This window comes from Hippocampus zosterae, chromosome 10 (genome assembly GCF_025434085.1).
Source record: "Hippocampus zosterae strain Florida chromosome 10, ASM2543408v3, whole genome shotgun sequence".
Taxonomy (NCBI): Eukaryota; Metazoa; Chordata; class Actinopteri; order Syngnathiformes; family Syngnathidae; genus Hippocampus; species Hippocampus zosterae.
In genome coordinates, this window is record NC_067460.1 from 3,904,630 (window position 1) to 3,916,865 (window position 12,236).

General features: G+C 44.3%; 1 protein-coding gene across 1 annotated transcript in view; it reads right to left on the reverse strand.

Annotated features, from left to right (window-relative positions):
• Positions 1–11,153, reverse strand: part of efhd1 (EF-hand domain family, member D1) — a 32,066-nt gene extending 20,913 nt beyond the window's left edge. The window contains exon 1 of the mRNA XM_052079104.1: positions 10,765–11,153. Coding sequence (XP_051935064.1) covers positions 10,765–11,048 — 284 coding nt within the window. The 5' untranslated portion in view covers positions 11,049–11,153. The remainder of the gene's footprint in view (positions 1–10,764) is intronic.
• Between the last annotated feature and the right edge of the window lie 1,083 nt (positions 11,154–12,236).

Here is a 12,236-nt window from a genome sequence, read left to right on the forward strand (position 1 = left end):
ATTGAGTTGTCGTTGAGTTGCGGCTAGCGGCTAGCTTACCCACTAACTGTTGCCGCTTCCCGACTTCATTACTCCGGTCCGGCTATGTCAATCAGCTGTGAGTGGCTTGCTTTCTTCTGGTTCGCTCTGTGTGTTTTCCACCACTCATTGGAAGCGCTTCACCAATATGCAGCCACTGAGCTCAAACTCAACTTTAATCAACACGGTCCACCACCGCCTGCTCTGCTCCAACATCCGGACATCCTTTACGTGCCCCGGCGAAGGTGCACTCACCGGGGCTCACGCCGAAACTATCGATACGACAACTCCAGCTCCATCAGGTCGTTCTGGTCCACCGCTCGCCGCCCACGGAAGAACACCGGACGCCGTGCGGATGCCTCTGTGTTGACACGCGTCCCGAGGTCGGATAGCATCGCGGTCGCTCGCAGCTGCACTCCTGTCAACGTTGGCCTACTGAACATCCGCTCCCTTACGAGCAAGGGCCAGTTCGTCCACGACCTCCTGACAGACCGTGAGTTTGACATTCTGTGTCTGACTGAGACCTGGCAGCAGCCAGATGATTATGGTACTCTTAATGAAGCTACTCCACCGGGCTTTGTTTATCACGCTGTGCCGCGCACGACTGGGAGGGGAGGCGGCCTCGCGATGATTCTGCGCGAGGATTGGAAATTTGCACCTGTAAATGTGCCTGCTTTTTTATCTTTTGAAGCGACTGTTATACAGCTCTCTGGATCAACTCCCACACTGATTGCCACTATTTACCGTCCACCAAAACCAAACAAGAATTTTATCACTGACATTACTACACTCCTCACTCATCTGTATACACTATCACCAAATGTGATTCTCTTAGGAGATTTTAATATACACATGGACAATATCAATGACTCACTTACCAAAGACTTTACCTCCTGTCTGGACAGTTTTGGTTTTCAACAGTATGTCAACTTTCCCACACACAGTAAAGGACATATTCTGGACTTGATCTGCTGTATTGGATTATCACCAACAAACTGTAAAACCGATCTCCTCCCATACACAGATCATCTATTGCTTTCATTCAATGTTAACCTGTCATTTTTCAAATCCAACCCACAACGCATTATACATTTCCGTAAAATCAAGGACATTAACCCGGACAATTTAGAATCACTTATCAACAACCTCCCCAGTACTGATTGTCTTTCTACAACAGATGAGTTTTTGACACACTACAATACAAATCTCCATAACATTCTCAATATCCTGGCCCCACTCAAAACCCGAACTGTCTCCTTCAACCAAACAGCACCCTGGTTTACCCCTACCCTCAGACAACTTAAATCAAAAGGCCGTCAACTTGAAAGATTATATAGAAAAACTGGACTCGCCATTCATAAAGAAATGTACACTACCCACTTTCTCCATTACAAGGACTCAATATCCAAAGCCAAATCAATCTTCTACTCTGGATTAATCAGTTCCAATGAAGGCAACCCCAGATCACTCTTTTCACTCATTTCTAAACTCACTAAACCTGCTGACACTCTTCCCTCACATCTCTATTCCACTGATTTTTGTAATACTCTGGCCTCATTTTTTACATCCAAAATCCAACTTATCCACCAGCAACTCACCCCTTCAGCTGCTCCTAACCCTCCTTCTCCATTCTCCCCGGTTCCTACCCACCTATTCTCTGCATTCACATCCCCATCTGTCCACCAAATCTCCATCTTAATCCAGAAGTCCAAATCCTCTACTTGTCAGCTTGACCCTCTCCCTACTGTTTTAGTCAAAGCTTCTATCCCGGCCCTCTCCCCTCTCATCACTAACATTATTCAAACTTCCCTCTCTACTGGCATTGTACCATCTCATCTCAAAACTGCTGCTGTCACTCCCATACTGAAGAAACCTGGCTCTGATCCCTGCGACTTGAACAACTTTCGTCCCATATCAAACCTTCCGTTCATCTCCAAACTTCTAGAGAAAACAGTAGCTGCTCAACTTCACACCCATCTTTCCTCCAATAAGCTATACGAACAATTTCAATCTGGCTTCCGTCCCCTCCATAGTACTGAAACTGCCCTCCTCAAAATATGCAATGACCTTCTTCTCTCTGCTGACTCCGGTTCACTCGCCATCCTCCTCCTGCTTGACCTCAGTGCAGCCTTTGACACCATCTCTCACTCCATCCTCCTCGACAGACTCTCCTCCATTGGCATCACCAGCATCCCCCTCTCCTGGTTCCGCTCCTATCTTTCTGACCGCACCCAGTTTATCCAGCTCAAACGTTTTAGATCTCACCCCTTTCCCCTCACTTCAGGTGTTCCTCAGGGTTCTGTCCTTGGCCCATTGCTATTTCTAATCTATCTTCTTCCCGTGGGTAATATCTTCAGGAAACATCACATTCATTTTCATTGCTACGCGGATGACACCCAGCTCTACATCTCTACCAAACCTAATACCGTACTTCCACCATCCTCCCTAACCAACTGCCTGCAGGAATTAAAATCTTGGTTCACCTCAAATTTCCTCAAACTGAATAGCAATAAAACTGAATTCCTCCTTATAGGCACTAAATCCAATCTAAACAAAATAAACAACTTCTCCATTCCCTTCGAAAGCTCTTCCATCTCCCCCTCCCCTCAGGTCAAGAGTCTGGGTGTCATCCTTGATAGCACCCTCTCCTTCACCTCACATATCAACCACATCACTCGTTCTGCATATTATCATCTTCGAAACATCCACCGGCTCCGCTCTTCTCTCACTCCTCAGTCCACTGCTATACTTGTACACACCCTCGTCACCTCGCGACTCGATTACTGTAATTCCCTTCTGTTTGGTCTCCCTCAAAAAACCCTCCATAAGCTTCAGCTGGTCCAAAATTCAGCCGCCCGCATTATCACACTCACGCCATACATAAACCATATTACACCTGTCCTCCAACATCTCCACTGGCTTCCCATTTTACACCGCATTCAATATAAAATCCTGCTACTCACATTCAAATCCATTCATGACCTAGCCCCTCCATACCTATCTGACCTCATCCATATTCCTACGCCTGTCCGCTCTCTTCGTTCCTCCTCCTCTGTCCTCCTCTCTGTCCCCCCTGCTCGCCTCGTCACCATGGGAAATAGAGCCTTCAGTCGCTCTGCTCCCCAGCTATGGAACTCACTCCCCGCTGACCTTCGTAATACAGCCTCATTAACACATTTCAAATCCCGCCTCAAAACACATCTGTTTCGACAAGCCTATTCACTCAGACCATAAAGCCATTGTTTTATTTATTTATTTTGTTGTATTTTTTTTCTTATCTTATTTGATGTAGTTTTTTAACATTGTACTCGTGATTTTAACTGCTTGTTGTAAGGTGTCCTTGAGTTTCTAGAAAGGCGCCCACAAATAAAATGTATTATTATTATTATTATTACATATGCTGGCATGATGTTGAAAAATCACGTTCGCCAAGTTTGTCTCCTTCAAGTGTCTGGAGCAGAAAGATGGCAACAAAACATGGCAGCCTCCTACCGGGGAGTCGTGTACTAGGGGAAAAAAAACCTTGTGTAATTAGCAATTACTTTAGCCACGATTATTTAGGAAGGGGGAAAAAAATTAAGTTGACGTTATTATGGAAGGTTTTTTTTTTTACATATTGAAATAGTGGGTTTTTATTATAAAAAAAAATGTAATTTTTACACAATGTCTCTGTAGTTCCCAGATTAAATCGTCGCTCCATCCATCCATCCATCCATCCATCTTCTACCGCTTATCCGGGGCCGGGTCGCGGGGGCAACAGCTTTAGCAGGGAAGCCCAGACTTCCCTCTCCCTAGCTACTTCTTCCAGCTCTCCCCGGGGGATCCCGAGTCGTTCCTAGGCAAGCTGGGTGACATAGTCTCTCCAGCGTGTCCTGGGTCTTCCTCGGGGTATCCTCCCGGTGGGACATGACCGGAACACCTCACCGGGGAGGCGCTCAGGAGGCATCCGAATCAGATGCCCAAGCCACCTCATCTGGCTCCTCTCGATGTGGAGGAGAAGCGGCTCGACTCGGAGCCCCTCCCGGATGACCGAGCTTCTCACCTTATCTCTAAGGGAGAGCCTGGACACCCTGCGGAGAAAACTCATTTCGGCCGCTTGTATCCGGGATCTCGTTCTTTCGGTCACGACCCATAGCTCGGTGGCATGGTGGGGGAAGATGCCGGTCCGTCCTGGCAGACCCAAACGTATTGTGAGGGTTTGTTGGGAGCGTCTGGCGGAATCCCCTGTCAGAAGGAGTTTCAACTCCCACCTCCGACAGAGCTTTTCCCATGTTCCGGGGGAGACGGGGGACATTGAGTCCGAGTGGACCATGTTCCGTGCCTCTATTGTTGAGGCGGCCTATCTGAGTTGTGGCTGTAAGGTGGTTGGTGCCTGTCGTGGCGGCAACCCTCGTACTCGCTGGTGGACACCAGCAGTAAGGGATGCTGTCAAGCTGAAGAAGGAGTCCTATCGAGCCTTTATGGCCTGTGGGACCCCAGAGGCAGCTGACGGGTACCGACTGGCCAAGCGGAACGCAGCTTCGGTGGTCGCCGAGGCAAAAACCCGAGCATGGGAAGAGTTCGGTGAGGCCATGGAAGCCGACTTCCGGACGGCTTCGAGGAAATTCTGGTCCACCATCCGACGTCTCAGGAGGGGGAAGCAGTGCACCACGAACACTGTGTACAGTGGGGATGGGGCGCTGCTGACTTCGACTCGGGACGTTGTGAACCGGTGGGCAGAGTACTTCGAAGACCTCCTCAACTCCACCAACATGCCTTCCTTGGAGGAAGCAGAGCCTGGGGACTCTGAGGTGGGCTCTCCTATCTCTGTGGTTGAAGTCACCGATGTGGTTAAAAAGCTCCTCGGTGGCAAGGCCCCAGGGGTGGATGAGATCCGCCCAGAGTTCCTCAAGGTTCTGGATGTTGTGGGGCTGTCCTGGTTGACACGCCTCTGCAACATCGCGTGGTCAACGGGGAGAGTGCCTCTGGATTGGCAGACTGGGGTGGTAGTCTCTCTTTTTTAAAAAGGGGGACCGGAGGGTGTGTTCCAACTACAGAGGGATCACACTCCTCAGCCTCCCTGGTAAGGTCTATTCAGGGGTGCTGGAGAGGAGGGTCCGTCAGGAAGTCGAGCCTCAGATTGAGGAGGAGCAGTGTGGTTTTCGTCCCGGCCGTGGAACAGTGGACCAGCTCTACACCCTTAGCAGGGTTCTCGAGGGTATGTGGGAATTCGCCTAACCAGTCTACATGTGTTTTGTGGACTTGGAGAAGGCGTTTGACCGAGTCCCTCAGGGAGTTCTGTGGGGGGTGCTTCGTGGGTATGGAGTACCGAACCCCCTGATACGGGCTGTTCGGTCACTATACCACCGATGTCAGAGTTTGGTCCGCATTGCCGGCAGTAAGTCGGAATCGTTTCCAGTGAGGGTAGGACTCCGCCAAGGCTGCCCTTTGTCACCGATTCTGTTCATAACCTTCATGGACAGAATCTCTAGGCGCAGCCGAAGCGTTGAGGGGGTCCGTTTTGGTGGCCTCAGTATTGCATCCCTGCTTTTTGCAGATGATGTGGTGCTGTTGGCTCCTTCAAACAGGGCTCTGCAACTCTCACTGGAGCGTTTCGCAGCCGAGTGTGAAGCGGTTGGGATGAAAATCAGCACCTCCAAATCTGAAACCATGGTCCTCAGTCGGAAAAGGGTGGAGTGCCCCCTCCAGGTCGGGGGGGAGATCTTGCCCCAAGTGGAGGAGTTTAAGTATCTTTATCCCACCTAAATCGTCGCTCCACAAATCACAATTCCAAAATACAGGAGCTTCCAAATGTATAAGAGAATATAATGTTGCAAAATTTTTATTACAAAAAAGTACGTTGAGAACCAACACCTGTACCCCTTTCCCACTGCCACAAAACCACGGGTAAAAACGCATTTTTGGGCAGCACGCCATGGGAAGCGGGTTGTGATCGTCTACGCTCCGTATCGCTTGTAGTTTGAAAGCCTGACACGGTAGCTGCCCGGTAATTACGTGATGACATAGGGCGGTACGTGATGCGTCATAACATCGTGCGCCATCGGCTTCATATATAGCACGCCCCCCGCAATTTCGGCCAAAAAAAAATCACATCATCTATGTTGTCTCAGTAATAGCAAAGAGTTGATCCTCCGCTGCTTTTCGACCATTTTGAGGACGTAAATAGCATGATAAAAGAGAGAACACTCGCTTCCATGTTGCTTTGTTTACCACCAAGAAATCTGTCCTATCATCTACGCAATCACAGCGTGGTGACGTAAGCAGACGCAAAGTTGTGGAAGGGGGGTGGGGCCAGAATCACCTTCTGTTGATCAATCGGAAAGGGACAATATGCCAATTGGTTGCGTGTCGCCACGGATCACTACGATCCACTAGTTTCAGTGGGAAAATTGTTCTGTTCTCAATAGTGATATTTAACAACTTCAAATGTCATTTTTAGAACCAATACAAACAACGCTGAACTGATGAGCTACATACGCATGTGTGCTTCCGTTTGATTATTGCTTTTTTTTGCAACAGAAATAACAAAAACAACTTTGTTCTTGCCTATGATTCATGAAATGCTTTGAAAATTTGCTAAATGTAGAGTTTTGTTGCTCACTTCCTTTATCTTATCACGACAGACTAATTTAGAGGCAAAGGAATTTTCTCAGTACAAAGAATATCTTATTTTAACTGAGCAAGTTGTTTATAATTTTTTATTATCACTTTATTGTACTGCCATGTGGCTGACCAAAGGTTCCTGACATTGTTATTTTAGCATTGAGCGGGACTTTCAATGGAAGTTTTTGACACTATAGACCAGATTGTTTAAGAGGGGGAAAAAAATGAGTTCAATCCCAAAAAAAAAAAGCTCCGAATTATGTCTTGATAAATGTTCTTACCATTTTCTGTCGCTTACATTTCAAGAAGTCATTAATTTTGATATGAGACTAGCCAAGCCTTTCAAAGTATACAACTGCTCACCCAGTCATGACACTGTCAGCTATTAATTATTCAACTGTAGTGGTGAAACATTACAGGTGTTTACACAATTCAAAACACTGTCGGCCTGTCTTCACCCCTCTCCTACTATTTTTGGTTCCAACATCAACTCATGGGTTCGCTTACATGTACAAGAAGCAAAAGGCCTTCCATTTTTTTTATTTTATTGTAAACATTAGGACTGAACATTATTTAGATTGATACTGAAATCACAATTGCTAAAAAACGATTATTCAATGATTTGGACTCCCAACGAAAACTCAACTACTCAATACTGCCATCATCAACATTATTTAGATTGATACTGAAATCACAATTGCTAAAAAACGATTATTCAATGATTTGGACTCCCAACGAAAACTCAACTACTCAATACTGCCATCATCAATATGCCCATTCATCCCAGCGCATTGATCACTATTCTCAAAAACATTATTGTTTGTGTCAAGTACAGGACGACCTTTTATCCATCCATGCATCATTCCATCCATTTTCTAATCCGTTTATGCTCACATGGGTTGCGGGCGTGCCTACGAATTGTTTGCCAGCAGGGCACACAGAGATGAACAACCACTCGTTCCCACAATCACACCTTGGGACAATTTGGAGTGCCTACTCAACCTGCCATGCATTTTTGTGGAATGTGGGAGGAAACCGGAGTACCCCAAGAACATAATGACCTTTTAAATATGTGACATTCGAGTCTCTTGTAGTTTCATTGTGCTGCATTGCATCTTTGCGCACATTCGTATCTCTTTATCGTATTTATTGTATCTTATTTTATTTTGCTGTCCTATGTTTATTTGCACAAGGCTCAGGAGTTACTTGACTCACCTAGGGACCTCGGGAATCATGTGTGTTGGTAATAAAAATTCCTTGAATCCTTGAAAACTCAATTTTAAAGATAACATGAACGAAACAGAAAATACATTAGACACAAAGTAAAATAATAACAGTATTTTTTTTAATATTGAAATATTGGCTGTTCCTGCTGTGCGTGTGTTGGCCTTTGAAGGGCAGTGTGGTGCTGTGCTCACATGAAGTACACACAGTGAGAAGGGAAAAGTAGAAGAAAGCTTCAATTAGATTCTATATTAATGGTCCTTTTTTTACACAAATATATTTGTTATATTACCTTTCTATGTATTTAGGCAGCGTTTCTGTGTGAACAATTCGTTATTTGAAGAAATATAACTCCTGGAAATCAATGCTAACTTCCCTTCAGCATGTCAATAGAGTTTGAATTTGACTTTATTATTACCATGGCGATGTTTTTTAAAATGAAGCACGTCTTGAATTGAAATATACAATGTGAGTAATACTTTTTGTTGTTTATTTATTTTTAAAGCCAACTTTATCTGTTGTGCCATTAAACCGGTTAAAGCAGTGGTGTCCAAACGATGGCTTAGGCCATTTGCGGACCGTCATCCATTTTTCAGCAGTCCACGACATGACAAAAAAAAGAATGACATTTGAAATCTTTTGTGGCAAGATGAACAGAAAAAGGGTGAAGGTGGGCATGGTGAGAAGGAGGATGTCAGAAAAATAGGCGCTATTACTCCTAATAAATTTGTCTCTATATTGTAGAACTGTTCTCTATATTTAAAGATCCAAATAAACCTTTATGATTAAAACACAATTTATCTTCAAAATTCTGGAGTGAATAAAGATGAAATGAAATTATCTGGCAGGTCACAGTGGACCAATTAAACTGTCCAAGTCCGCATCTCATACTGACTATTCAATCGGCCATTTGCAGTTGGAGTGTGCACGCGTAAGAAAGGGGCGGGCTGCCTGAAGGGAGAAATATGGAAGTCCCTGTGCGAACTGATGCGCAGCTGTTTGAGGAGAAATTGAAAGCAAAAAGAATAATCTTCAGTTGATCTTAACCTCCTAGGACCCCGAACTCTTGCATGACTGTACTGTAAACGTACATTCAGCTAATGAGTTAAAATTGTGAAATGCTTTGCATAGCAATATCTAGAATAGCAACAGTAGAAGTCACTTCACCGTGCTTCCCTAAATTAGAACCTCAATTAAATTGTCATTATTTGACAGAGAAAACAAAGAATTATTTTTTTACTTGATGAAACGTCCTCGTAAGTTGACGCCAGGCCCTTATAGTCTAAAATTTAACATTATAGTCTTGAAAGCCAAAGACGTCATGCCCACACAAGTGGACGCACAGTAGAGGTGTAAAAAATAATTAACCACTCATCAATTACTACATTAATCGACAACTGTTCAAATAATCGAATAATCGTTTAGGACCATTGTTGAACATAAAATTGTCCAAATTGCCTGATTTCAGCCTCTCAACGGTAATTATTCTGCAAATTGTATAGTCTTTCATGAAAGCCGACTGACTATCTTTATTGTTTAAACAAAATAAGACAATTGCAAATATCTACTTTGAATTTGGGAAATAATGGCCATACCAGTAACCAAACCAACCAAAAGGTTGGTGAGCACAGGGTACTGGCAAGTCATTTGGGTTTTCCGCAAATAATTGGGGGGGAGACAGGTTCCGAAGAAAGCCAAACCACTGTTATTTTACATATATTTATTTTTGAACACTGCTCGTATGAATGCTATGACTAACGATTCACTTCTTTCCTTGGTTTATGTAGACTGGTATAAATAAATGGACTTTTTGTAAAACAATTTATTTGAGGTCTATGAGGAGTTACAACACACAATCGTATTGTGACAGCACTAGTGACCATGACAAATGACCACCTTATGGCCTCTGACAAAGGCCTTGTTTCTGGACTTGTCCGATAAGACCTTAGTGCAGCCTTGGTCACACTCGACCACCACATTCTTTAACCAAGATTACTGGTTTAAATAATCCTTATCATTCCGCTTACGGCTAGTAAATATCTTTAACAATGATTCAGTGTGTATGAAACGTAATTATGGTGTACACAGGGATCCGTTCTTGGACCAATACTATTAGGTTTTCATACATGCTCTCTCTGGACTCTCTTATTTTCATTTTAGTAGCTCAATTTGACATTCAAAGTTCTAAATAAAATACAAAAGTGCTTATCAACAACTACAAGAAATCAGTGAACCAATACCAAGCTGTAAGTATGAGCCATTCATGTGACCGGTAAACTTCAGAATTTTGACTGACGATTCATTTGTAGTAGAATATTATTCAGTTGTCCTCTTTGGGTAACAATCTAGCCTTATTTCCGCTTTGGAAGAAGTTCATCATAAAAAGGGGAAATGACTAACGTTTTGGGTATCTAAATGTTCGCTTTCAACTGATCCCTATCTCCAAACTATAATTTTCCCAAATTACCCAAAGCAGTGCAAAACCCCCTGCTGTTGGGCTAGAGTGTGACGTAATTAGCCTTGTTAATTCGGTCATTTAGGAGGATTATTTTTTTAACCAGATGGCAGTTTTACTTTGGCCATAAAAACAACTGTACCGCAGCAGACAGATATAGGTGGAATAGTCTACTGCGACCGCAACACAATGCCAAAGAAGCGTACAGGACAAACTGGAAGGTGAGGCTTCATGTTGGCTCCATGCGAGTAGGCCCGCACCTTGCAAATGAGTAATTAATTAACTTAAATCAAAGAGCCAATTGTTTCACCTCAGAGCTGCGCGTCAGCATCTCCATCATAATCTCATCACGAGCTTCCACGGCTCATTCGCTTCAATCCCCACGACGGGGAGACACTTCGGCGTGTTCAGGGACAGAATGACAGGAGTGAAATCACTACTTGAATCAGTATCCTAATTCTTACCGTTTAAACATCACCTCCATCTCCTTAATCTGCTTTCGGGAGAATTCCTTGAATTCCGTGTAGGGGTTGAAGACGCGGCTAGCCCGAGGGGGAGCGTTGCCCTCGTTTATGTCGAGCCGTCGGTTTAGTTTCGCAGACAGCTCGGACGAAGTGTCGCCACAAGCTGCTTCGGACTCCTGATATTTGGTCGTGACGATGGTCTCCTCGGGCTCCGGCCTCTGCTCGGTTTCCTCTGATGCGGCCAGTCGCGACTTGAGCTTCTTTGCGAGCTCTTCCGACGCCATACTGTTTCAGGGACGTTGCTCTCGGCGACTGACTGTCAAGAGTCGAAATAATGTGGAGCTGGGGCAATGCTTGCAGTGCTACTGGCAATTCGCGTCTCTCTCGCCCACATGACGCAAGCAGCTTCCGCTTATGTGCTTCACAATAAAGCTCAAAGAGTAAAAACTGCGTTAGCGGATAAGGGGACGAAGTAAATCGTCATTGGGTGTAACCTCCTCCGTTCGAAAACATCTGCAAGAGCTTTCAGACCACTCGGGACCTTAATAAGGAGCTGTATACAAAATAGATGGATGTATGGCCTACAATGCTACAATCCAAGAAAAATTGTGAACACCCTATTAGTTGAGGGTTTGAACCTGTCCGAATTTTAAGTTGTTTTTCCATTGCATGTTTTTAACTTGCAACTGTGCTTTAACAAGTCATGAATAAACAGCTAACGTTTGATAAAATAACATCTTGTATTTTGTAAACATGCCGCAAAAAGTACGTTTGTTTTGGATTATTTCGTGGCTTTAAAGAATGCTTAATAATACACCCACAGCGGCAACATATATTTTTTGCCTTTTTAATTAGTGGCACATTGGTGTGTGTGTTTGCGTGAGAGAGAGAGAGAAAAACAAAAACATGCAATTGTGGGGTTAGCATTTGAGTTGGAGTATTCTTTATGTGTTTAACTTGTTAAAGATTGCCAAATCTTGTCTGCCAATGCCAGTTTGTATTTTGCTGCTGTCAATGAATTTTTTTTTAAGGTTCAGTTGCCAGACTGGTGTGTTGATTACAAATATGGCTCCAGGTTTTTTGTTTTCCCTCACATTCATAAAGGTTTGCTTACCGATACTGAGAAAAAGATTCATAAATATAGTTTTAAAATATGATTTAAAATGCTGGAAGGGCTAAACAGGGGATACAGCATCCCACGAGCTGCGGTGTAGCTCCGTCCTTGATTTAGTGATGAGTTCGTAGCATACGGCAGTTAGACCATAAGGTCAAAGTGTGGCAAGGAAAAAGGTCGTTAAGCTGATTCCTTTAGCGGTTGAGTCATGCGTTTTAGTGGAGGCAGCATGTCAGTGGTGAATCATCCCACTCACTGTGAAAGAATGAGTCTTGTCATCATTTGAGGCACCCTCAGGGCAGAGAGATGTCGCTTGCCTCAGTTTTCCAACCAGTATTTCTTTTATCTGTTGATTTCT